Below are 27,994 nucleotides of genomic sequence, written 5' to 3'. Positions count from 1 at the left end.
TGATCTGTTGATTATTTTATTTATCTTACAAACAGAGTAGGGGTTAAATAAAGAGTATTGGGTTTGCCAGTATCAGACACTTGGGACTGTTTTGTTTATTTTTTTCCCCTCAAAAAAAATAGAGGGAAAGAGCAGGGAGAGTTCTTTTAATATGCAGGTGCTTCAGGGAGAACCAAACCATTTCATTTCATCTGTTATTTCCCATCCCACTGGATCTGGTGCTTGGAGGAGGGGAGGGAGATGAGATCAGTGGATCAGTCACAAGCACTGTCATCAGCATTGCCAGAGAGGTCAAGGACAGACATCATGGAATCAGACAGCTTGCTGGCGAGTTTGTCTGCAGGTAGAAAAAAACGGTCAGTTACTTGGTTATTGGCTTGCCAACAGGAGGCCCACAAGAGCTAGCCTACGGTTACCTAGGTCTGCATCAAACTCCCAAACTGGCTCACTGATCACCTTCCAACACTAAACAAAACAACTGGTGGCCTACTGGCAGCCACTGCTCAACCTCGCAGGTAGACCCATTCATCTACCTGTGAAATGATCACCCCAACATAGCCTGAATCTCAGAGTGTCAGACTTACTAAGCTTCAGTATTTTTATCCCTTCCTAGTATCAAAACAGCTATTTTCTTTCACTATGTTGAACTTAGCACCCTGCCATTACCCTCAAATCTCTCACAAGAAAGAGGCAGCATAGCAGTAGGGGCTTTGATCTGAGCCTGAATGCTCACCTCCATCCTCCAGCCACACCCTACTGTTCCTCAGGATTGCCTCAGACATCACCTCCTTCAGGAAGCCTTCTCTATCACCTCAACCCCACCACCACCTCCAGGCTGGGTTAGGTTCCCTCACCATGCTATGTCTTCAGTGACAATTTCCTCACCAAATAAGACTTTTGCAATGAGTTAGTGAAAATTAATATAGCATGTGACCCAAATGGACCAGCCACACAACGCACTACCATTAACACAAAGGGGAAAGTTCTTTTGTGAACTGAGGCATAACTATCCATAATATATGTTGAGTGGAAAAATGATGTGGCAAAAATGTACGTTCAGGAGACTAGCCATTTGTCTAGAAAAAGAGGAAGAACATACCGATATTTGCCTGTGCACCTACCTCAGGAATGAGATACAAGAAATTAAATGGCTGCCTCTGGGGGGAGGCCTGGGTGACTGGGGGAATGAAAGGAATTAGAAGCAGCTGATAAATAAATGGCTATTTGATATATAAGACTAGGCCAGTGGTCCTCCAAGTGTGGTCCCCAGAGGAGCAACATCAGCACTAATGGGGAACAAGTTAGAAACATAAATTCTCAGGCCCCATGGACAACCTACTCAATCAGAAACTCTGAAAGCAGGTCCCAGAAACCTGTGTTTCAATAAGCCCTCCAGGCAATTCTAAAACGAGCTAAAGTTTGAGAACCACTGTGGTAGCAGGAGAGCCTCCTAACCCATTTCTGCCCCCAACCCTAGCCTGGGGTTGGACACATGGAAATGCTCACTCAGAAGCCCCTAAATAAGGCTCTAGGTGGGCCCTTTCTGGAGCACAGTGGGGTGGTCAGGGACCCCCACCTGTACGCTTCTGGATCTTCTTCTTATTCTTCAGGGCAGATGCCAGAGCCTGGCCCTGCTGCAGAGGGTCTGTCTCCATGATTCTCTGTAGCATCGGGCGGCGGTCCACTGAGCAGACTTCCACTGTGCTGTTGTTTCTGGGGTGTCGGTCCACATTGCGCTTAGCCCACCCCATCTGATGACGGTTTGGATTGGTACAATACCCAGTGAGATCTCCAATCTGGGGAAAGAAAGGGCGACAGTGAGGTCTGGGCCCTGGAGTACCTCCAAAGACTTCTGCAAAGGAGGCAGGGACAGGCTTGCATAAGAACAGAAGCCTGGAGCCATGCAAGACTAAGCTTCAAGTCTAGCTCCACCACAGACTAGCAGGTGCTTACTTATCCTCTGGGCCACAATTTGTTCGTCTAACAAATAGGAGTGGACAAATGGGTAGCTTGCATGGCTTTTATAAGAATAAAATGAAGAGTTCCCATCGTGGCCCAGTCGAAATGAATCCAACTAGGAACCATGAGGTTGCAGGTTCGATCCCTGGCCTCATTCAGTGGGTTAAGAATCCAGCATTACCGTGAGCTATTGTGTAGGTCACAGATTTGGCTCAGATCTGATGTTTCTGTGGCTGTGGAGTAGGCTGGCAGCTGCAGCTCCTAGCCTGCGAACCTCCATATGCTATGTGTGCAGCCTTAAAAAAATAAAATAAAAAAGAATAAAATGAAAAAGTAGAATTACTTGACAACGACAATTGGTATTAAAATGATTCTCTGCTCAAAGTGACCCTTCAAAGTCTTACTCAATTTATCAAATGTTCTGACACCTATTTTATGCCCAGCTCTATAATGGGGAAATGCTGGAGAAATGAGTTGGATGCAGTTCCATTTTCAGGAAGCTACCAGACTAAAGAGGAAAAAACCAACCACACCACAAGTTAGAATGTGCTAAGTCCCCACCAAAGAAATGCAGCACGAGTGACAGAGGCTGAGGGGGTGGTGGTGGTCAACATACTTCTGCTGATGGGTCACTCCTGACTAAACACTGGAAAAGCACAGAGCATACCTGGGCACCCAAAAAGGTATCTATTTGGCTGGAATAGAAGGTACATGTGGGCAGTAAATGGTAATATTGACAGAAAGCTATGTGCCAGGTACCCTTCCAAGCACATACATATACATGCTTGTGTATATGTATACATGTATTCACACACACATAATGTATTAACTCATTCAATCCTTGCAACAATGCTCTGACAAATGAGGTACCTAAGGTCACACAGCAAGTAAGCAGTGGAATAAATTAGAACTCAAGCAGTCAGGATTCTGTATGTATGACTATCTGCTACACTAGAGCGGGGAAAAGGCAAGGCTACCACACTGTACAACCCTGGAGCACCATTCACAATATAGCATATCTAAATGGTACTTCCCAGAGTTGTGCGATGGAGTGGCCCTACTCAGGGCCCTGAACCTGAGTCTGGAACTTGTAGTACAGAGTAGGGAACTACTACTGGTCCCTGAGAGAAAATGATATGTTTGTTCTAGGGCTAATGGGCTCAGTGAGAAATATCAGGGGATAATCCTTAAACACATAACTTTAATTTCTTAAACTTTTTTGGTTATGCCCACAGCATAGGAAAATTCCCAGGCCGGAGACTGAAACCATGCCACGGCAGCAACCCGAGCTACTGCAGTGACACCAGATCCTTAACCCACTGAACCACCAGGGAACTCCATTAAACACATAACTTTAAACTGATTTTCCTACAAACACTGGGGGAACTTTCAAAACTATGAAGATGGAAATGGTGTGATTCCTACCAATGCCCCAGTGCAGGCCTCATCATCTCTTACAGAATACAGGTAGTAGTTTCCTTTCTGGACTCCCTAATTCCACTCTGGCTCCTTTCTTTCTGACTTGGTATTTACTGCAGCCACCAGAGTGATAGCTTTTTTTTTTTTCTTTTTCTGAGTCCAAGGCATGCAGAAGTTCCCAGGCCAGGGATCAAATCCACACCTTAGCAGTGACCTGAGCCACAGCAGTGAAAAAACTGGATTCTTAACAGCTAGGCTGCTAGGGAACTCCCAGAGTAATAGTTCTAATAACAAACACTTGACCTTGTCGCTTCCCTTCTAGGAGTTCTCCTGTGGTGCAGTGGGTTAAGGATATCTGGTATTGTCACTGCAGCAGCTTGGATTGCTGCTATGGTGTGGGTTTGATCCTTAGTCTGGAAATTTCTACATGCCATAGGCACAGCCCAAAAAAAAAAAAAAATCACAAAACCCACCCAGACACTATGTGGCCATCAAAAACGAAGGACAGCTCTTCAAGTAATCACATGAAACAATCTGCAAAATGAATCTGTACATGAAATAAGCAATGTGCTGAACAATACAAACAGCATGCAACTACTTGAATTAAAATTGATCTATTATCTGCTTGTGTGTGTTTGTGTGTGTGTTGTGTGTGTGTTTGTGTGTAAAGATGGAAAAGCTCTGAAAGGATACTCAGGCCTGCTAATAGTGACCACCTCCAAGAAGGGAGCAAGGTAGCTAGGAGAGAAAAGCAAGAGATTTGCTTTTCACTGTACACACTCTTTACCTTTTCAAATTTATACCATGTACCCAGTCAAAAAATACTGTAAATAAGTGCCCATCGGGGCTCAGTGGTTAACGAATCCGACTAGGAACCGTGAGGTTGCGGGTTCGATCCCTGGGCTTGCTCAGTGGGTTAAGGATCTGGCGTTGCCATGAGCTGTGGTGTAGGTCGCAGACGTGACTTGGATCCCTCGTTGCTGTGGCTGTGGTGTAGGCTGGCAGCTGTAGCTCCGATTTGACCCCTAGCCTGGGAACCTCCATATGCCACAGAAGTGGCCCTAGGAGGACAAAAAGACAAAAAAAAAATTATAAATAAACAAAATAGGAAAAAATTTTTAAATTCTTTTCCTGTCCCTCAAAATGATCCATTTTTCAGTGTTTACCTATCACCCACCATCTAAAGTCAAACTCAAAGCCTTTTGTCCTCTGACACCAGATTCATCTTTCCCTGCCTCCACCCCCACTCCAGCCACTTCAGACCACTAGTGATTTTCCCAAAATACCCTGCTCTTACTTACCCTTTTGTGTCTTGGCATGCGCCCAGGATGAGCCCCTGCCAACAGGCTGCTGCCCCCATTGCCCAGAGATTTCCTTAGACTTCAAAAGGTGGCAGAAGCACCAAGGCCCCCAGGAAGAATTCGTTGACCCATGAGTAGTATAGGTTAGGGCCCTTAGACCCATGCTTTCCCAACCTCTGCCCCCAATTCCAGCCTATGTGTCTCTCATCAATCACAGTGTAGATGTCTATGGCTGAAACCACTAAACTGTGACCTCCTGAAAGACAAAGATGGGGGTACTGGCAGAAAAAGAGGTTGAAAAAGCCTCCCAAGAGTCATAGCATTGAACATCAACTTGATCCAGCAGGTGTTGGGGGGCCATGAAAGGGCAAGTGACATGGTCAGATTGGGCCACTACAAACCAGGTGAGAGATGAATATAAGCTTAGGTTAGTGTTACAGGGATAGAAAGAAGCCAAAAGCATCTCTTGAGATTTAGGAGGAAAAAGCCACAGGGCTTGGTGACTGACTGTGTATAAGATCCAAAATACTAGTTAGAAGGAAGATTCAGGGATGCCCAAGTTTGTAACTTGAACAACTGGGTGGATTAATGGGGATCCTGTTCTCTGCGCTAGAGCTGGACTGGGAAAGCTGCTTAAGAGTATGCCTCCTCCTTGGACCTGTCACTGGTTGGCAAATAAGGCACCTGCCAAGCACCCAGGAGCCCACCAGAAGTGAATTTTATGACCCACATCTCCAAGCATTATAAGCAGACCTTGTGAGAGCCAGCCAGAAGGGACTGAGCATTTCCCAGAGCCCTGGGCAGAGGATAAGGTTGCTATGAAAAAAAAAAAAAAAAAGAGAGAGAACAGGTACCTTATACACGGTGGTTTTATTTTCCATGGCATCTGCTATTTTCACCATTGGAGAATGGAGCCATTTGATCTCCATTTCAAGCGGGTCCATGTCACCCAACAGCTCATCAGATTCTCCAGTGGCCAAGCCTTTAACACAAACAATATCACTGTCAGGCCCCTGGCTCTTCCCTGCTCCCAGACCTCTGGTCAGGCCTCAGTGGGAAGGATATGCGGACGCTGCCCAGGGGAGTCCAGAGGGAAGGCTCCGTTATTCCTGCTGGGAGCCCACATGACAAAGGATTAAAGGTGTGGGTTTTGCAGTAGGGTGCTCGCCTGCTGGGAGCTGGTCTTCCTCAGCTTCCTCATCTGGCAAATGAGAATGCCACAAGCCCTATGACATAGGGGTCCTGTGAGTCTCAGCAGAGGATGCCTGAAATGCACTGGCCTGAGACACTACTCCGTAAATGGCAGCTACTGGGATTCCCTCTCTAAGACCAGGCCTCTCTCCCTAACGCTCTGGTGCCATGCCTAGAGCCGGCCTCCACTGCAAACCACAAATGTGCGCATTGCCCTAGGCCCACATGACCCTCATACCTCTTCTAAACTTGGCCTCCATCCCCTTCCTTGAGCCTCTAATCTCTCATCACTCTTCAAGATCCAACACTAGGGCAACTAGGAAACTCTCACCACTAACCTCTCCCTATTCTCAATATTCAGGACTTCAGTCTTTTGCCAAAGTGCACTTTGAGTGCCAGAGCCCCACCTGTCCCTCCAATTCCACCCAACTTCCCACTTGATAGAAAAATAAAGTTCAGAAAGAGGGCTGACTTGCCCAAAGCCACATGGGGAAGATACTCTGAAGCAGGCAAGCCTCTTGTCCTCATTCGTCACATGAAAAGGCCAAGAGAAGAAAAATTATTGGCCCTCAAGAGAAAAAGCCAGGCTAGCCAAGGCTTTCTCCACTGCCCCCCCCAGCGTCCAGACAGGCCCAGAGAGCACCAAGCACTTTTCTTGGGCGGAGTAGAGAGAAGAAAAGTTATCAACCAGAGGTGCAAATAGTAGAGCACCCAAAGAGATCAAACTTCCTACAGGAGTTTCTCAAAGTCTCACCTTTGTACTCCATCAAATAACCACATGCCAGGCACTTTAAGTATCTTATATATTAAATAAGTCTTCACAACTATCTTATCAGGTGGGTACTACTGTCCCCATTTTACAGATGATGTTATGGGACATGGGGAGGTTAAGGAATTTGCACAGCACCACCTAGCCAAAAAACTCAAATTTGAATCCAGGCAGTGCATTCTTTTAACCACGTAGCTACTCTGAGCTGGGAGAGTCTTCAACAACAGAGCAAAAGAAGTAGTTTGAATGCCACCTCTGCCTGCCACTGACAATGCACTATTCAGCAAATATCACCCTTCTGTGTTTTAGATGCCTCAGCTGCCAATGGGGGTAGAAATAAAAATCTAGGAATGGATACACAATGGCTGCAGCACAGCCTGGGGCAACATGAGAGAAGGGGTTTTTGAGAGGAGACTCTCAGTCCATTCCAGATCTCAAGAGATGGGAAAGGAACCTCGCACTTCCAAAGCGCCTCACCCCACTCCAGATACTTTGTTGATTTTTTTTCCTATCCACCAAGAGCCCACATCCAGCCGGTACTCCCACCCCCATGACCCAGATTACAATTCTCTACCCCTGTGAAAAAAGACATTAAGTTTAAGACTGGTTAATCAGGAGTTCCCGTCGTGGCACAGTGGTTAATGAATCCGACTAGGAACCATGAGGTTGCAGGTTCGATCCCTGGCCTTGCTCAGTGGGTTAACGATCCGGCGTTGCCATGAGCTGTGGTGTAGGTTGCAGACGCGGCTCGGATCCCGCGTTGCTGTGGCTCTGGCATAGGCTGGCAGCTACAGCTCCGATTAGACCCCTAGCCTGGGAAACTCCATATGCCGCGGGAGCAGCCCAAGAAATAGCAAAAAGACAAAAAAAAAAAAAAAAAGACTGGTTAATCAATTTCCCCTGAGACAGAGTAGGGCCACAGCAGGGGGAGGTCAAATGTGGGATCTGACCAGCTCTAATGGAAAAAATTAAAATCATTATAACTTTTTTTAAATGTGGGATTTGTTGTCAGGTCTGTGTGGCTCCACTAGAGTAGGACCAGGCATTTGGCAGGCCAGTTCACCTGTCCACACTTACATTCCATGGTGTCCTCATTGGCCTGCTCGGTATCCTCAATGTCGAAGACCTCAGTCATCTCCTTAACAATCTCAGCGCTGAGATGGGTAGGCAGAGTGTGGGTGGAGGGTGGGAGTGTGTAGAAGCTGATCTTCCCACTGCATTGGGAGGTGGGAAGAAATTGGTGGTGATGTCATTAAGAGAGCAAATGACCAGGGAGTTCCCAAAGCGGCACAGCAGACATGAATCTGACTAGTATCCATAAGGTTGCAGGTTCAATCCCTGGCCTCGCTCAGTAGGTCAGGGATCCAGCATTGCTGTGAACTGTGGTGTAGGTTGCAAGCGTAGCTCAGATCCTGCGTTGCTGAGGCTGCAGTGTAGGCCAGTAGCTATAGCTCTGATTCAACCCCTAGCCTGGGAACTTCCATGTGCCACAGGTGCAGCCCTAAAAAACCAAAAAAAAAGGAAATGACCAAAGAGAAAATGAATTCCCAAGTCAGAAACTAAGGGTCAACTAGAAAACCCAGACAGTAGCTTCTGAACAAGAGGCTGAGTTGCGAGAAAATCACTGGGCATAAATAAACTGCTAAGCAGGACGTGACCTGGTGCCTTGGCCTTCCCTGTCCCAGGACCCAGGAAGTCCGGCTACCCCGCCACTGCAATGAACACAGATGAGGCCCTATGTGGAGCCTGACTCCCAGCATGCCTCACCCTTACCCCTAGCCCCTTCCTCACCTCACCCAGTCAGCCAGGACAGCTTTGGCTGCCTGCTCCTGACTGTATATGCCCCCCTTCTTCTTCTTCCCCAAGCGGTGGGCCACTGCAGTCAGAAAGTGTTCAGTGGTCTGGAACCCGGAGACACCGTAATAGCTGGAAATCTGGTGAAGAGGAAGAAGAGAAATCATGAAGAAAAAGGAAGGGCCCTTGAAGCAGGGTAGGACATGAGCAAGAGTCCTATGTACCTCCTCCTGGTTGCAGCGCTGCAGGATGGTCTCCACCGGGGTCACGGGGTCTGCCAGCTTCTGCACCTGGATACAGTTGCGCAGGATAGTGCCAACCTCTGAGTTGGGTCCTGGGACGATGCCTGGGGCATCCAGCAGCCTGATGAACTTATCTAGGTAAACCTCCTGCATGAACCTGAGCAGGCAGGTAGGGGGTAGGGGAGATAAGAGAGATCGCAGGGTGGTGGGGAGCAGAGGATGTGTCTGGCATCCTCTAGGCCCCAAGCACCCAGTTGGGAGGAGAGGTGAGGGGCAGATGGATGACACACAGATGAATGTGGAGAGATGTAGGGTCTGACTGTAGTCTAGCCTCCACCACTGGGGACTGAGCTACAGGACCATAGGCAAGCTTCTGACTCTTTGAGCCTCAGTTGCTTCATCTAGAAAGCAGAGCTGCTCATCAGAGCCCAATTAGGCATGGTTGTTGGGAGGCTTCCAGGAGCTAAGGGAGGAAGTACCCAGCTGGGTGACCAGCCCACACCCCAAGTGTGCCAGGTAAATGAGAGCTATTAGCGAGACTCCCGCACCCACGGAAAGGTCAGAGGCTGGTCCAAGGTAAGGGACAGGGGTTGAAGGTGTGGGAGTTGGGGGAATGGCAGGGTCAAGGAGCTGTGAAGTGAAGGAGCAGGCAGGTGCTTACTTGGTGACCCCAGGAACGGCTCCCACACTGCACGCCCGGCTGCGCTTCAGGCTATTGATCAGGCTGCTCTTCCCAACATTGGGAAGGCCTACAAAGGAGCAGCAGATGGCTCAGGGCAGGAAGGGCCCTCAGGAATACTTGGGACAGCCTGTGTGTGGGAGGCCAGGCCACAGGGAAGCCAAACACAGAATCTGGCTGGCCTCCTGCCTTCCTGTCCCAGGCCCTGACCAAGCCCCACCATGACATTTCTATCTCTTTCCTCCATATGTGAGTACACTGGCTAGACATGTCCCTCTCTCTAGATGTGCACTCACTCCTACCTACAACCAAGCTAGGAACAATGCTCTATGCAAGGCCTCTGTGACACAATCCAATGGAGGGTGGACCTTGGGAAGTGGCATGAAATAGAACTATCTGTCCTGGTGTTGTAATTCACCTGGCACAGGGGAGGGGGCTCATCTCCAGATGTCAATCTCTGAGCAGCTTTCTGCCTGTGGTGTGTGTTTCTCTGGGCATCTATAAGCACTTCTCACTCTACGGATGTCCTTGTCTGTTTCCTCCTCACTGGGTTTCCCATTCCCACCATTTTCTTTCGCTGTGTGTTAGAACTTACACATGTACCACTCTCTCACAAATGTGCCTGTGTTGGGGGAAGTTTCTGTACATTTCTTGTGTCTCTTGGTTGTTTTCATTCTAAACTTTTCCCATTTCTGTCTTTCTCATTTCACCTTTTTCTCTAACATATCTTTCTTTCTCTGTGTATCTCAGCACTTCTTTCTCTGCCAGTTTATCTCACTATCTCTCCTTCTGGCTATTGCCCTTTCTCTCCAGTTCTCCCCACTCTACCAATTCTGCCTCTTTGTAATTCCCTCTCAGCTCAGTCTGTTTTTTCTCTCTGTGTGTACGCCCCTGTGTACGTGTTTCACTTCATCTCTTTTCCTGCCCGTGCCTCCCTAATCCTGTCTCTATTTCTCTATATATACATATGTATCTCTCTCATCATAGACCTGTATCGTTCTCTGTGATTCTGGGTGTGTGACTGTCTGAAAGTCAGTCAAGTGTATCTGGGCACATGTATCCCTCTATGGCTCTATTGGCTTGGGGAAGCGGGGTGAAGAGGCTGGATGAGTGTGTGGGATGGGACTGGTCTGTATGTATTTTCCTCTGGGTCTGACATGTCTCCTCACTTGTCAATCTGTACATGTGTTGGTGAATCTGTATGTGTGTATAGGTTTGGGTATGCATTCCCCTTGTGTCTGCATCTTTGTTCCTGCCTTTTTCTATGTGCACCTCCCTCTGAATCTCTCTCTATCCCTGTGTATGGCTTGCTCTATCATTCTTTCCTTGGGTATGCACATCTGGCTCTCTACTTACATAGCGGGGGTCTCTAGCCCTCTTATGTCTCTATCTGCAGGTCCCTGAACATGTCTTTTCAATCAAATCTCCCTCTCTGGGTACCTCTGTCATTCAAATCTGTCTTCCCTTTCTATTCTCCACCAATCCCACCATTTGGCTTCCCAGATCTTTTTCTGTGTCTATGCATTTGCTCAGTATCCACCTCTCTCTCCACTGTCTTTTTCTCTTGGCTTCACTTCCTCTCCCTGCTGGTCTATCTCTGCCTCTGTCAATTTCCCTATTCCCTTCAAACCAGCCTTCCTTTGGTACATTGGATTCCAGACAGCCCCAGGTTTGAGCCTCAGCTCTGCCTTGTCAGGGTGGAGCTCCACAAGTCCCTTTCCCTTCTCTAGTCTCCAGTGTTCATATCTATGAAAGGGAAATGTTCACCCATCCCTCCCACAGGTCTGGCAGGATGAGATGGTGTCAACTCCAAGCCCCGCCCCCTGCATTTGGTCCACGATTCTAACACTTAGAGCATGGTGGTGATTCTGAGTATGCCTTCCTAGGTTCACCAATCCAAATTACAAATCACAAATCCCTTCCTGAATGGCTCCTCCCCAACCCCTGCCCTGCTAAAAAGTAACATGAAGTTTCCAGAATTCTTTCCCCCAGTGAAACCCCTGCACAAGGAAGAAGCCTAGGCCCCATGACCTCCCGAGGCCTTACCCACAACACCCACACGGATATGGGTGTGCACTTCACCAAGGCGACAATAGTTCCCCAGAACCCTCATGAGGTTTTCAGCTCCAAAGCAGGCTTTGCTTTTCAGTAGTGACTCAGAGGCCTGCTCCACTGGCACACTACAGCGATTCTGGAAAATGAGGGATATTGCAGAAGAGGCATCAGGTGGGAGATGTGGTCTGAGCCCAGATTCCCATTTCTCAGGGAAACTTTCAGGACAGCTTCCCTGTGATCACCAAGACCACCAGACTGAAGCGGAGAGCTTCTCACATAGGCCCCGAACACCTGCCATTTCCCTCCTTCCATAAAACCTATTTTTCCACTGACTTTGCATCTTCTAGTCTTTTCTGTCTCTACCTCTGCCTAGACACACATGTCCCTTGCCTCCCTCAGCAGGGGCAGGAATAGTATCCTGGCTTTCAGACAGGCCAAGTTTGAGTTCCGAGTTCTGCCTCTCACAGGCATCCTGCTCCCCCTTCTCTAGGCCTCAGTGAACCTCGTCTGCACAATGGAGACAGTCCCTTCCCTCCTCCTCCTTCTATGGAAGGAAGAGATAGTGCCTACCCACATAAAGCCTATCATTCCTTGATTCCTCACACAGGACAAGGCTATTTCAACCTCCATCTCCTTATTCCTGCCCAGAATGCCCTTTCATCCCTTCCTCTGTCCTTACTTATCCACCATGATGCTGTAAAATAGGAATTGACCTACCTATCTATTAATAAGAAAGAGGTTAAGGAGATATATCCTTAAAGTGGAATACAAATGAAAGAAAATATTAGAAAAGGATGCTTCACATTTTTGCCATCAAAAAGGCCAAAAAATATATAAAAGAGATATGTTTCTCCCACATGAACAAAGATTTAAATGTTTAATGACGGATAACAAGGGTGAAGGGGAAATAGGTCCTCTCACACATTCATCTACCCCATTAGCGGGAAGATAAATCAGTACAGCCACTAGTGGGGACAGGTGGAGGAACCAGGGTGGTTAGGGAGTGATTTGTCAGTGTCTAGGAAAATTGTAAAATGCACAAAGCCTATGACCCAGCCACTCCACCTCTCAGTACCCAACCTACACACTTGACCACTGGCCAAGAAGACATGTGTAAGGGTATGTGTTGTAGTACTGGTTATAATAATTTTTTAAAAATTGGAAACAAATTTTATTTACTGCCAGAAAGGTAGAACTCTATAGAAAGACCTCCAAGGAAAAAAAAAAAACAAAAACAGAAACCACAGGATGACATATATAATATCCCCAAACACTATTTTCTCTTTACACACACGCACACACATATCTCCACATGTAATATAAGGCACAGAAAAACATCTGGAAGGATACACACAAAACTAACAATGGTAATTCCCTCTGGGTGTGGATAAAGGAGACTGGATTAGGGGTACCGGTGAAAGGATATTTAAGTTTCACCTATACAGCTGACTTTTGAGTAACATGGGTTTGGAGGGTGGCTTAAATATAAATTTTTTTCACTAATATATACCTTAGTACTACATGGTCTGCAGTTGGTTGAATCTGTAGTGGCAGAACCACAGATACAGAGGACCAACTATAATTTATACACAGATTTTCCACTGATGATGCAGAAGGTGGATGTCCCTTAATCTCCGTTTAGTTCGAGTCAACTGTAATTGTTTTTTATTTTTTCTACTTTTTTTGGTGGGGGAGCGGCTGTGCCTGCAGCATGTGGAAGTTCCTGGGCCAGGGATCAAACCCACACCACAGCAGTGACCCAAGCTACTCCAGTGACAATGCAGGATCCTTAACCCACTGTGCCACAAGAGAACTCCTTCCTATTTCCTTTTTTAATCAGTAAGGTTTTTTTTTAATTTATTATAGTTGATTTACAATGTCATGTCAATTTCTAATCAATAAGTTTTACACCTGGTGCAAAACTGAAAAATACTCTCCAGGACCTAGTTTTTGTCCCTAGAAGCAACTAATATTTCTGTATACTTTAATATTGTATATTGAAAACACTATGTTAATGATATAATTAGAAATCAGTTTAGCCCCAGGCTACCCTGAAAAAGGCTAGATGCCCCTGGCCCCAGCTTACCAGGTTTTTGACCTGATGCTGGGTGCTGGCCTTGAAAGCCACGGTTGGCAGCTCATTCCTCAAGTAATCCAGCCACTTCTCCACAACCTCCTTGGGGACCAGGTCTGGGGAAAATAGGAACAGACAGGACTGGTAAGGAGAACATCACTTGGATGGCTCATTCCAGAGATGCAGACACCCACACCCAAGGCTTGACCCCACCTCCTACCAAAAGATATCTCTCTGGCCCTGCCAGTCTCCATCCAGTCCCCAGGTTATAGTTTAAAAGGACAGTCTAGGAATTTCTGCTGTGCAGGTTTGATCCCCGGCCCAGCGCAGTGGGTTAAAGGATCCACTGTTGCCGCAGCTGCAGCATAGGTCGCAACTGCAGCTTGGATATGATCCCTGGCCCAGGAACTTCCATATGCCTCAGGGCAGCCAAAAAAGAAAGAAAAAAAAAAGGACAATCTAATCTAGGGGACCAGTTGGCCCTCCCTGAGGAGACTTCTGTTTCCTTAAGGAAAATGGATAAACTATTCCAGATGCCTTCCTTCCAGGCCAGGAGGTCCAGGGTGCCAGACACCTCCCAAAGACTATGCTCTCCATCCCCCTCCATGGATCATTCTAGGTTGTACCAAATGTCAAGGATAACTTTGAGAAGAAGACAAGAAGGGCTACCATTTATGAAGTACTGGCCATGTGTGTACCAAGCACTTTACTATTAATTTTCACAACAACCCTGTGCGGTTAGGACGATCAGAGCCCATTTTACAGCTAGAGGAACAGAAAGAAGCTCTCAGGTGACACAACTTGTTCAAGATCCCAGAAAAAACAGACAGCACAACTGAGATGAGACCCAGACTTGAGTGACTCCTAAGCCCGTGTGCTCTTCTGTCCTAGTATCTGGGTTTCATTGTGGAGGAGACAGAAACTCACCAGGGTTGGTCAGCACAGATAAAGTTCAAAATGGCAAAAACAAAGGACTGAGAGGCAGACAGGCTCTAACTCCATCCCTAACTTCTGCTATATCATGTGTGTGTGTTTAGACAAGTGACTTCACCTCTCAAATGCCTGGCCTTAAAAACTGGAACAAGAATTCCTACCTTGCACAACTGTTACAAATACCATTGAGTTGCTGGGTCTCAGGGGCTGGTCTGAGCTAATTTTTCAAGAAGGCCTGGCCCCTACCCTGTCTTAGCCAATCGTCCAACACCCACCAATCTTGTTCAAGACCAGGACCAGCTTCTTGTTGCCTTCTGCCCCCAGGACAGCCTCCTCCATTTGGAAGCAGCGGCAGCCCAATGGGTCTCTGGCATCCAGGACTTCTAGAATTACATCAGAGTATTCCACCACCTGCAGGGCAAAAAATGGAAGATGAAGGTAAGGAAAGAACTGGGTAGCAATCAATAGGCTCATGAAAGAAAATGTCTCCATCTTTTGAAGAGGAGATGGGACTGGATTGGTGCCCTCCCTAAAGGAGCCTTAAGAAATGGACCCCCCATACCTTACGGAACTCCTTATAATAAGCCTTCCTTGTGGCCTCATCATCCAGTTGAGGAAACATATTTAACTCCTGCAAAACTTCCTCCTAAAGGAAAAAAGAGAAAGAGAGAGAGAATGGTGCAGGGGAGCAAAGAGGGTGAGAGCCATCTATGGAAATCATGGCAGGCTGGGAGAGCCATGGGAGTCCCATCTCACTAAAGAATAGCTTTGAACAGCCAACAAAGTCAGGAACTAGAAGAAGAAAGCATAGATCCACATGGACCACGTGTGCCTATTTGTAAGTGTGTGTTCAAGCATCAGCTAGAGGCCTGAATGTGCACCTGTGTGTGTAAGGGAGGAGTGTAAGAGGGAGGTGTAAGTAAGAAAAACCATCTATGGAGAACGTGGGATGGAGAAAGCAAAATGTGTACTTAACATTAGAAAAGGGACTTTGAGGAGTTCCCATTGTGGCTCAGCGGTAACAAACCCGACAAGTATCCATGAGGACACGGGTTCAATCCCTGGCCCTGCTCATTGGGTTAAGGATCCAGCATTACTGAGAGCTGTGGTGCACGTTGAAGACGCTGCTGGGATCTGGCCTTGCTGTGGTTGTGGCTTAGGCCTGCAGCTGTAGCTCCAATTAGATCCCTGCCTCGGAACTTCCACATGCCAAAACCTGCAGCCCTAAAAAGACCCCCCCCCAAAAAAAAGTGCATATTCTGTGAGACAAGAATATATGCCAGTAAAGCAGTAAGAAGTCCTAGAAAGAAGATGACTACTCTCTCAACTTTCCCCTCACATTCTTTTTGTTTTTTTTTTTTTGTCTTTTGTTGTTGTTGTTGTTGTTGCTGCTATTTCTTGGGCCGCTCCCGCAGCATATGGAGGTTCCCAGGCCAGGGGTTGAATCGGAGCTGTAGCCACCGGCCTACGCCAGAGCCACAGCAATGTGGGATCCGAGCCGCGTCTGCAACCTACACCACAGCTCACGGCAACGCCGGATCGTTAACCCACTGAGCAAGGGCAGGGACCGAACCCGCAACCTCATGGTTCCTAGTCGGATTCGTTAACCACTGCGCCATGACGGGAACTCCTCCCCTCACATTCTTACTCTTCCTGTCCCACTATTCCCTAGGCCAACACCTCCCCACTCCCACTCCCCAGTCTTTTGGTTCCAGCTTGGAAGAGTTAACCTATCCAGAGATGTATGATCACAGAAAAAGCTAAAAATGGCTCTTCACCTCCTTCTCACCTTTTCTCCCTGTCCCCACCGTTTTCCATCTTCTCTGCACTGATTCTCTACTCTCCCTCTAACAATCTCACACCCTTTCCTTTTCCCTTTCATAGAGCAATAGCAAAAGATCTTTTTGCACAAACCCACACCAGTCCTACCAAGAGGCAAAGACTCTTACCTTGCGCTCAAACTCCTCTTGGCGTCGCAGGACATCCTGACAGTAGCTCTCGATGGTCCTGCGTCTGTGTCTCTCTTGCTCCCGGGCAGCCTGCTGCTTCTCCCTCATCTCCTCAACCTAACAAGTGAACACACATCAGACCTGTAGCTGACTAGGTCTGCAGCCTGAGGGAGGGATGGAAGACCAAGAGTAACAGGGTACTGGTGACAGAGAAAGAAAACAGTGTGATACGACACAGGTGGAGAAACAGGGATACAGACTTTGGGCATATGTGACAGCAATAGATAAGGAGTTTGAGAAAAAGAAAGAGATGAAGGAAGGGAAAGTGTGGCAGAGACTATTCCAAGGAAGGTATGTGAAGCTGATGGGAATTCCCGTTGTGACTCAGTGGGTTAAGAACCTGACTAGTATCCATGAGGATGTGGGTTTGATCCCTGGCCTTGATCAGTGGGATAAGGATCCAGCATTGCCTCAAGCTGCAGTGTGGGTCATAGACGTGGCACAGATCCCCACATTTCTTTGGCTGTGGTGTATGCCAGCAGCTGCAGCTCTGATTCAACCCTTAGCCCAGGAACTTCCATAGGCTGTGGGTGGGGCCCTAAAAAGAAAAAAGAAAAGGAAAAAAAAGAAACAAAGAAGATATGTGAAGTCGAGAGAGAATATGTTCTAGACAGAGCAAACCACTTAAGACCAGAGAGGAAAAGAAAACAAGGAAATGGGATGCTCCATCATTTAAAGAGAAGTAAAAGAGATTGTAGAAGAGAAAGAAGGACATCCCAGAGAGTGAGATGATAGGAAAATTGAAGTGAGAGTGTTTCAAAGAAAGCATGGTCTCAAATGCTGAGAATCTGAATAAGATTAGGGATGTCAGAGCATGTGCTGGTGAGGTTAGCAGGGATCATTCCAGCAGTGGGTGCAGTGAGAACATAAACCAGACAGCAATGGGCTAGGAGGTTGGGAGGTGAGCAAATGGAGATGCCAAATCAAGTATCAAGCCAATTGCCCTCTCTTCCCCCTTCTACAAAAAGCCTTGACAACCCTAACAATTCTGGCCTTTGCCTTTCTTTGTTTTTGGTTTTTTTTTTTCCTTTTCAGCCACCCCCTTGGCATATGCTGGATCTTTAACCCACTGCACTGGGCCAGGGATTGAACTGGCACCTCCGCAAAGATAAACTGAATCATTAACCCACTATACCACAGTGGGAATTCCTGACCTTTGCCTTACTCTGTGGACCTGGCAGTCAAGCCAAACCCTCTCTCTCCCCTAAGGTAAAGAAAGGGCTTACACTCTTTTGTGGGGTTTTTTTGTTGGTGGTTTTTTTTTTTTTTTTTTTTTTTTGGCCAAGCAAGCACCAGAGCAGTGACCTGAGCCACTGTGGTGACAACACCAGATCCTTAACCTGCTGCACCGCAGTAGAACTCCAGGGCTTACCCTCTTCTTCTTTAATTCAGCCTCTCGATTGGCATGATCACTGGAGTGAACAAACTGGGGAGCAGAGGTCACTTTGGAGGCTGCTTTCTTTCCATTCTGCTTTGCAGGCTGGTCACCACATACGAGGGGGAAAAAATGAACAGAGCTAACAATGAACTCATGAAAATCACCCTTCCCAGGATGGGGGGAGTGGTGTTAAAGCTACTCAGAAGTGTAGTTGCGGGGCAAAGGAGGAGAGATGCAAACAAAAAGAGCTCTGTCACCGGAGGTCTGCCCATATGACTAGAGAGACCCTTCCTACCCTAGCCAGGCTTGGACTAAGTGAAGGACCCCAGAAAGGTGGTAGGGGTCAGTGGGAACTAGAAAGATTTCCCAAGTAAAGGCCAAGGGAATGCTAAGTAGTTCTCCAAGTTCACCCCAGGAACAACAGTCGTAGCACTACCTGGTAACTTGTTAGAAACACCAATTATCAGATACCAAGACAGACCTACAGAATCAGAAATTCAGGGGTAGAGCCCAGCAATCTGTGTTTTAACCAACCCTACAGGTGATTCTGGAGGGCTGGTGAAAATTTGAGCACTTTAACCATGCTAAAATTTGAGAATTATTGCTCTAGGCCAAGTCCTACTTGTATACAACTTTCTAAGCTAGGAGATCCAGGAGCTAGGGCCAAAAACTATTTGAGCCTCCCTCCTCCTCATGAGCGATAGGGACTTGGGAATAAGACAGACTCAAGTCTTAGCTGTGCTACCTGGAACTTAGGAACTTTCTCACTGAGGTTCAGTTTCTTCATCTAAAAAAATGGGACAATGGCATCCTTACCAAGGTAAACCAAGCACAAAGCAGTGTATGGTTTGTGGTAAGAACTTAATAAATGCTGCTGATTCTCTGCTGAAGACACCCAGAGAGGGAGGGAAAGCCAGCTATGCTGATTCAAATGCGGTGCTCTGTCTGGAGTCATTCAACACCTACTGGCTTTGTGGGGCTCTTCTAGGGCAAGTAACCTATTCCTGACCTTACCCCCAAAGAGTATACCTTACCTGAGGGTAGAACCAACTTACCTTCTTGCAGCCTTTGGAACCTTTACCTGGCTTTTTATTTTCTACAAAACAAACAAATAAAAAAAATCATCAACCTATCCAACATTTGTTGAAACCTTAATCTAGGTCACGCCACACTGGGAACCTAAGGAAGCCTCGGAGACTATGTCTGTCTAGGCCTCACACAAGACAGATATGGAGCTGGCAGCAACAGTGTTCAGAGGAGGTACTGGATATGTTTCGGGTATTCAGTGCAAAGTGAAGCAGTTCTTAAGGGAATCTGTGAAGAGAGCAACCTGAACCTGTGCTTCTCACTCCTCTCTTCCCCAACCTCTAGCTGGGGCAGCTCAACAATTTTGGCACCAGGCTGGAGTTGGGGGGCTGGCAGCATGAGTAGGTGATCTGGAGTCCCTACTAAGCTAAGTCAGGTTACATGCCCTCAGCACAGGGGGAGAGAATTGCCCCTTCCTGCTGACCCTGCTCGTGCCATTGCCTCCAAAGGAACGTGCCTGACTCAGCTAAACTGCAGCCTCCCTTTGATACAAGGAGGAGAGAGCTCACCTTCCACAACTATGCCCTAATGAAGCCCAGACACTTAAGAGGCCTCTCCCCTCTTCAATGAGAAGTCCTACCTGCCATCCCCTTCACAGCTGGCCCCTCAGAAAGTATGGCTTCCCTTAATTCTCACCATTTAAAAAGGGGCTAAAGGAATTCCTACGGGGGGGGGGGGTTATCCTAGAAGTTCGGGATACATACTACAAACAAATACAGGAGCAGCTTGAGATTACCAGACAGAGAAAGGGCACCCTAATCACATCAGGCGATTCATACCAAAGTAGAGTCAATGTAGGAAACAGAGCATTCAAATACTACTGCAAATTCTTAAGTAGATTCAAGAAAATACTTCAAAGGAACTGTGTGAGAAAGATTCCCCAAACTTGATACTGAATAAAAATTCAATAGATATAGTGAAAAACAGAAGATCCAACACTAACAACCAAATTAATAAGCTAGAAGATCACGGAAAAACTTGCTCAAAAGAGAACAAAAATCCAAAGAAATGGAAATTATGAGTAAAAAGAGAAAATGGAGAATGGACTCAGCAAAACTAGTATCTAAATAAAAGGAGATCCTGAAAAAGATATGAGTGGAGAAGCAATTATTTTTTTAAATAATAGATAAAAGTTTCCAAAGTTGAAAACAGGCTTGAAGCTTCAGACTAGAAAGGTTCATGGAGCATCAAGATTAACAAAAAAGGAGTTCCTGCTATGGCACAGCTGGTTAAGGACCCGGCATTGTCTCTGAGGTGGCACAAGTTCTATCCCCTTCCCAGCACAGCAGGTTAAGGATCTGGCACTGCCACAGCTGTGGGGTAGGTCATAGCTGCAGCTCAGATTTGATCCCTGGCCTAGGAACTTCCACATGCCATGGATGTCCCCCACCCCCAAAACAAAAAGATTTCAAGCTAAAGGAAACAAATAATGGTAGGCAAGAAATCCATTAAGATAATGCTAGTAGTGTGGCTAAGAAGTATAACACATACTAAGAAAGTATTTTTAAATTCCAGGAAGCATATTATAAGGAAATAGAACTGAAATATCAAATTATTCAACAAAATCCAGGAATCAAGCAATTGTGGTTAGAAAAGCAAAAGCATAAAACCATGCTAAAGGCCTCGTTTTGGAAGAGTAAAATAAAAGTAGTTATTATTTATTCTTGGTAAAGGGATAGAGAAACTTAGTTATGTTTCATATATACATGAATGTAACTACCTATATAATTACAGGTGAAGGAATTCTTCTAAAATTTGTTTGGCTTTTTAAAATGAAATAAATAAGGGACTAAGAAGAAACAAACAAGAAATACAAAATCAGGAGTTCCCTTCGTGGCACAGCGGAAATGAATCCAACTAGGAACCATGAGGTTGTGGGTTCGATCCCTCGCCTTGCTCAGTAGGTTAAGGATCCAGTGTTGCTGTGAGCTGTGGTGTAGATCGCAGACAGCTCGGATCTGGTGGTGCTGTGGCTGTGGCGTAGGCGGGCAGCTACAGCTCCGATTGGACCCCTAGCCTGGGAACCTCCATGTGCCACAGGTGCAGCATAAAAAGACAAAATAATTTTTTTTAATTTTTTAAAAAAGAAATATAAAATCAGATGGTAGAGGAGTTCCTGTTGTGGCGCAGCAGGAACGAATCTGAGTAGGAACCATGAGGTTGCAGGTTTGATCCCTGGCCTCGCTCAATGGGTTAGGGATCTGGCGTTGCCGTGAGCTGTGGTGTAGGTCGCAGGCGCAGCTCAGATCAGGCCAGCAGCTAGAGCTCCGATTCAACTCCTAGCCTGGGAACCTCCACATGCTGCAGGTGCGGCCTTAAAAAGAAAAAAAAATAAGATGGTAGAGATTAAACCAAACATATTAGTTATCATAATGAATGTGAATGGGTAGAATTTCCCTGTAACAACAACAACAAAAAAATCAAATCCCAAGCCTCCTTTTATTCCAAAGTACTCATGCTGCAATGAAAAGAATGTGAGGTTTGGAATGAACCAGGTCTAGCCATTTTACTCAACAATTTCCATCTGCCTAACTTCCCCGGAAAATGAGGGCCTGCACTGAATACAGGCACTCGATGAAAGAAAATACATCACTTAGGGGAAAAACATCTGCTTCAGAGAGGAAAAGGAAGGGGAGAGAAGTGGGGAAGAAGGTAGTGATGCAGTCACCACTCACTTACACTGCAACACCCAGAAGCCCCTTGTTATTGTTTCTTTTAATAGCTTCAGAGAGAAAAAAGCTACCATTTTTTAGCCAGCCAGACCCAGGTTCCTGTTCTTGCTCAATAACTACCTTGAAGGATTTTCTTCATCCACCAACTGTCACATCAATACTCAAAGATGGATCTCTCCATTCACCTATCATCTCCTATACTCTTACCTCACTACATGCCTGTACACCCAGCCTAGCACTGACTCTACCTCCTATCCTCTAAATACTCCCAATCTCCCAACTTCTTGCTTTAATAGAGACTTAGCTCTTCCCTAAGGACAATGATTCACCTGCAGGGCTCTGGAAAGGTGGCTACTGTTTTATATGAACATGAGTACCTTGGGGCCAGTAGGAAGAGGCCCAACTCACCATTGCCAAATGAATTTCTCCTTCTTGTTAAAAACGTGCAGAGGAGGGGAGTTCTAGTTTGGCTCAGCAGGTTAAGGATCCGGTGTTGTCACCGCAGTGGCTCAGGTCATTGCTGTGGTGTGGGTTCAATCCCTAGCCCAGGAACTTCTGCATGCCTCGAGAGTGACCCAAAAAAAAAAAAAAAAAAAGTGTGTGTGGCAGCAGGGATAGAGGGGGGGAAATCCTGTTGTTTTTGAGATTGCTGCTACGCCTGTCACCTACAAGTCACTTTTTCTTCATTTATTGAAGCACCTGACTCACAGCTTTACTTTCAACCCAACTCCTGCCATATTCAACCTGGGAAACATCAGTAATCACCTGGTCACTTGTCACTTCCTCACCATCCTCACCTCCAGGGACCGCCTTCCATACAGCCACCTGCCTACTCACTGCCACGGTGACATCTGTGATCATCATCTGTGACTGCCTGTACTTCGGAAAGCAGTCTCATACACCCCTCTCAACTATCTTCAAGTTCATCTACTCAAATTCCTAGAGACTTCCAGAAACACTGATGTTACTCTCTTCTTTATTCAATACCCACTCTATCTCCCTCCCTGAGCAGCTTACATTCCATAATCTGTCACTACAGTGGATTACACACTTGTGCCATCAAGCACTGATGGTTATAAATCTTTTAAATGATAAAACACACCCTCCTTTTTTTTAATAGTTGGAAAGTTTCCTTTCTTTCCTTCTTTCTTTCGGCCACGCTCACAGCATGTGGAAGTTCCAGGGGCAGGGACTGAACCCTTGCCACAGCAGTGACCCAGGCCACTGCAATGACACCAGATCCTTAACCCACAGTGCCACAAGGGAACTCCTACACCCCCCTTTTAAATAACCATTCAAAAATGTACAACAGTTGGAACTGTATTTGAACACACTTTGGAGAGCTTGTCAATAACCTTCCCAGACTTAATCATTATTACCATTTGGGTTCAAGGTATCGCTAGCCCAGGGTAGGCAGCTGCACCATGCAGCACCTCCCGATTCTTCCACTGCAATCATGCTAGTTAGTCTGATCAATAGTTTAGCTGCAATCTACCAATGAAGTCTTTGTTTTGTAGGTGCATATAAAGTTTTCCTATTTAATGTTCACCATTTTCACACTAACATAGTGTATATGATTGTTCTTTAACAAGTAATACAGTCATATGGTTCCAGATTAAAACCATGTATTTTGAGGTCACCCTCCCACACTTGTCCCTAGCTACTGCAGTCCCTACAAGAAGCCACTTTACTATTTATTCATTTTTTGGCCAACTTGCAATATGCAGAAGTTCCAGGGCCAGGAATCAAACCCTCACCACAGCATGGACCCAAGCTGCTGCAGTGGCAACGCTGGATCCTTAACCCACTGTGTCACAAGAGAACTCTGAACTCTGATCACATTATTAGCTTATTGTGCATCCTCCGGTCTCTTTATGCAAATGCAAATTCCCCCCACTTTCCGCCAAAGAAGGCTGATATACTATGTACTCCTGCCAGCAACTTGCTTTTTTCTCTTCATCTAACAGTTTTTCCATACAATACAGTCTTTCTATATAAGATTTCCTCATTTTTTTTAACTATCAGGGTTTCTTTGTATGCATATACTCTATTTAACCAGCTAATTACTGTCTTTTCCATCATTATCAGTAATTCTATTATTATCTGGTATTTGATGTTCTTAAATAGAGTAAAACTAATTTTGGTTACTTTTCTTGTGTTGCTTAAAAAATGATTTTTTGCTTTGGTATTGACATAATCAGTCAGATTCTTGATGAAATTTTTGATTAAAATAAATGAATTTTTTTTCCACAGGGCCCTACATAGGCAAAGCCACTGGGTTACAAAATTCTCATCCAGTCTACCCAGTGTGATATCTAAATGTTATCATTTTCTGTTTAGACTATGCAGGAGAAAGGCCGGGAAGCACAGAACCAGAACTGCCCTATTGTCCTTGCCTCCCCTCTTATAAGGAAGAGTCCATGTATCACATGTCTTCTCCCTCTAGGCTGTAAGCATTGTGGTGGGAGGAGGGGGATTTGAGTTAGCACTACTAACTGAGACATTCTAGTGCCTGGCAAACAGCTATGCCTGGGTCCTTTGGACACGAAGATGAACCAGACGTGAGTGAGAAGTTAACAGAGTAGTGAAGAGACAGACCCAAGCATACAGTGTCAATAGTCCCAGTTCCTGTGAGTGCACAGACAAGTGGAAACTAAGGGAAGAGGTTAACAGAAAGGATTCACAGGATGAGCGATGTATAAGTTGAAAACTGAAAAATAAGCAAGAGTTATCCAGTTAAAAAATTAGAAGGAGGAGTTCCTGTCATGGCGCAGTGGAAACGAATCCAACTAGGAACCACGAGGTTGCCAATTCAATCCCTGGCCTCGCTCAGTGGGTTAAGGATCCGGCATTGCCGTGAGCTGTGGTGTAGGTCTCAGACGAGGCTCAGATCTGGTGTTGCAGCTGTGGCATAGGCCGGCAGCTGTAGCTCCAATTAGACCCCTAGCCTGGGAACCTCCATATGCTAAGGGTGTGGCCCTAAAAAGACAAAAAAAAAAAAAAAAGAATGAGAAGGAAAGGAAAAGAATCTTGAGGGCAGAGGGTAGAAAGAACAGCAATTTGTCCACACTGTCTGTTTTATAGGTAAGAAAAACCCAAAGCTCAAGAGAGGTCAGACAATAATTTAGTGACAGGACAGTGTATGCATCCTCTGAGGGACTAAATTCCAAAGCGAAATAAAGGCTGAATCTTTTAAGCCAGTACTTACAGAATGCTCATAATGTGCCAGGCACTATTCTAACTATACTACCTATTTTAGGTCATTAAGTCCTCATAATAACACTGTCAGGCAAACACTAATACATCATTAAGTAGTCACTATTATTACCCCCCCCCATTCCCCCGTTTTTTATTTAAGGAGACTGCTGAAGTTAAGCAACTTGCCCAAGGTCTCACAACTAGTAAATGGAAGAGGTGAGATTCAAACTCAGTCTGGCTCCAGAGCCCATGCTCTTAACCATTGGTACAAGTTATGATACCAACTTATAAAGAAAATATAAGAAAAATAAAGAAAAATGCTAGGTTGTGTTAAGGTTATAGGCAGTGTGCTATGGTATTTACTGCTATTCACCTGCAGTCTCTTGATCAAGTCACTTAACTTTGCTGAGCCTCAGTTTCCTTATCTATAAAATGGGTATGGAGGATAAGGGGAGCACTACCTCAGAAGGAAGTTGGAAGACAACAATAATACCATATGTAAAAGACAGACTGAATGAGCTGGTACATACTGGGTGATTTTCATTTTATTTTTTTTTTCTTTTTATGGCTGCACCTGCAGTATATGGAAGTTGCCAGGCCAGGGGTCAAATCTGAGCTGTAGCTGCCAGCCTATGCCACAGGCACGGCAACACCGGATATGAGCTGTACCTGTGACCTACGCTGCAGCTTTCGGCAACGCAGGATTCTTAACCGCCTGAGCGAGGCGAGGGATGGAACCTGAATCCTCACAGAGATAAGACTGGGTCCTTAACCCACTGAGCCACAACATGAGCTCCCATACTAGGGAATTTTTAAAAGCGGCCATGAAATACTATGAATATTCATTTAGGTTTGGGATTGGGAAGAAGTGGTTAAAAGAAACTCACTGTGCCTAAGTTTCATCATGATGACTAGCTTGAAAGCAGGTAGATTCAAATCTCCAGGCTTTTGTTTCCTGTCAAAATGGAAGGAGAACCAATTTGAAGACAGAGAGGGGAACCACAAAGCTACAAGCCCCCTCCTGAGCCCCCTGAAGGCAAAATAAAATGTTAAAGAACATAATAAGGAAACACTAACAATTACAGGAATTGGGAGAAGGGGCTGTACTGGAGCTGGTGCCTGTTATGACTGAGTACAATCACACTACTCAAAGAAAGGCTAGGACTAAACCTCTCTACCTGGGTGGAGTCAGTGCCTCAATGCAGCGGATGGGATCCTTGATCCTCAATTCTCTACCCTATAGGGTTATATACTCCAGATAAGGAAAGGACTAGCACTAAACCCTTCTACTCTAAGAGAAGAGGGATATGCAAGGACAAGCTATTCCTACACAGGGTATTAACAGTATCTCTCTTCCCCAAATAGAGGGTTCTAGTCTCATCTACCCTGGAAGTGGGGAAGAAAGACGTATCTCAGGAATCTACCCTGGGGAAAAGGAACCTCCGAATAGGGCTTTTTATCTATGCCTATGTGGACTGAGGCCCATGCAAAATCTTGGGGGAGAGAGGGAAAAAACTGCATCTGCATGTATAGGTGAGGTCTGTTCCTTGGCGACTGGGGGGAAGGGAACAGGATGCCTTTTGTCACTCTATTCCAGGATACAGAGGAAATGGAGAATCTGCCACAATGGCTGTGTGCATCTCTGCTGCATGGGAGAGAAGTTCTGTGTGGCAGGGAAATGAGAGGGAGTTCTGAGTCTCTTTACCTTGGGGAGGGCCATGGGATGGGACTGATTATACCTAGCTCCACTACAAGGTGACATTAGTGCCATACTAACAAAAGGGCAATTATGCAAACTTCTATGAATGGGGTTTGCACTCTGCCTGCAGTGGGCTATTCCAGACTCTTCCATGGAGATGGGATGAGCACAATCTGCTTATCTTGCATGTGGGCTGAAGTCAGCAGTGTGCTAATATTGAAAGAAATAGGACCTCTGGTTCTCTCCATGTGGGAAGGGGGAATACAGCTATAAATTCAGTGGAATGGCCCTTACACTAGGGGAGCAGGGAGTCCTGTTTGTTTTTTCTGGCTAGAGAGAAAAAGATCTGAGCTCCTCTACCTTGGATAAAGGAGGGTGTCCATATATGCACACACTGTGGGGTGATCAATGATGTCACTGCCTCTCAACATTGCAAGGCTATACCTTTCTATTCCCTTTTCCACAGCTGGTGATGCTAAATCCTTGGGGAAAGGGGGAGAGGAGGGATGATCTGTGTCTACCTAAAAAGATCAAATCTGAGCCCCTCTATTCTGGAGGCCCCAGGAGAAGCAGTTCTGACTGTCCCTTCGTGGGTTAAGATCTGTTGCTGTTTGCTGCGGGGCATTTTTGGTGGGTCAAGCCTTTACAAATTTAGTAAGCCAGAGCCTGGGGAGGGTGGTCAGGTCTGATTTTCCACAACGGGGTCTCATTCCAACCTAGGAGGGGTAAATCTACATAGTTCTCCGTGGACGGAGGCTTGTGCCTCCAACCACATAGGGAGCGGTGGTCTACCACCTCTGCAGGAGCAGGGGCGGGGCATTAGTCAATTAGTTACACGGAGGCGAGGCAGGGAGGTCTCTAGGTTTCGACGGTAAGGAAAGGAGGCTCACTCCTCTGTATATTAAAAGTTTCTGAGCTGGTGGTCGGGCGAGGGTGCGAGTAAATAAATCAGAACTTCGGTCCTAAGGGAAGGTGCGCAGAGGTGAATCTGTGTGCCTCAGCGCCGGTATAAATCTGCGTCTTTCACCCTCATGAGGAGGGAAATGTGTCTCTCTATACGAATGGGGCTGACATCGCCACACCTTTATGGTATCCACGCCTGTCTACACAGGGAGAGTGGGGAATGGAGCCTCAGTATTCTAAAAATGAGGCGGGTACTCCACACAAGCGGGGTCTGTAACTCTCCATACAGTGTGTCCAGGGGTCTACACTTGTCTAGGTGGAGTGGGTCGATGCCCCCTACCCCGCAAGAATGCATTTGGGCGCCTGTCCACGTGCGGAGCAATCCCTGTCCCTCATCTGGGCCCTTCTACCCTGGAAGGAACGCCACTCTTTACCTCTCTATTAAAGAGCAGAGGGCACCTTTGCTTGCACCCCAAATAGATGATCCTTTCTGCGCAGCTGGCTGGGAGAGCACTCCCCACGAAAAAAAGAGAGTCGTCTCTTACCTCCGCTTCCGGCGGAGATCCGAGTGGAGAAGACAGCGCAACCCTGACGGGCCAGAAGCTGCGCTGCTGCCGCGAGGCTCCGACTTCC

General features: G+C 46.3%; 1 protein-coding gene and 1 non-coding gene across 2 annotated transcripts; both read right to left on the bottom strand.

The window, feature by feature from the left end:
• GNL3L (G protein nucleolar 3 like) lies at positions 1-27,994 on the bottom strand. Its single transcript, XM_005673659.4, has 16 exons — positions 27,907-27,994; positions 25,647-25,714; positions 18,859-18,899; positions 17,798-17,905; positions 16,366-16,482; positions 14,979-15,062; positions 14,692-14,827; positions 13,496-13,599; positions 11,401-11,545; positions 9,337-9,424; positions 8,658-8,832; positions 8,431-8,573; positions 7,717-7,853; positions 5,534-5,661; positions 1,577-1,796; positions 1-337 (listed from the first exon to the last, which is right to left on the bottom strand). The coding sequence occupies exons 2-16, from the start codon at positions 25,663-25,665 to the stop codon at positions 255-257; spliced, it is 1,728 nt and encodes a 575-aa protein (XP_005673716.1). The 5' UTR covers positions 25,666-25,714; positions 27,907-27,994; the 3' UTR covers positions 1-254.
• MIR10388 (microRNA mir-10388) lies at positions 2,945-3,003 on the bottom strand. Its single transcript, NR_162172.1, has one exon. It is a non-coding gene; the product is annotated as a microRNA mir-10388 (primary transcript).

Source organism: Sus scrofa, chromosome X (assembly GCF_054392235.1).
Source record: "Sus scrofa isolate SSC_HxYL_T2T_F1_AM1 chromosome X, Sscrofa_HxYL_maternal_Yorkshire_Landrace_v2.0, whole genome shotgun sequence".
Classification (NCBI taxonomy): Eukaryota; Metazoa; Chordata; class Mammalia; order Artiodactyla; family Suidae; genus Sus; species Sus scrofa.
This window is presented reverse-complemented; position numbering and strand designations above follow the sequence as displayed.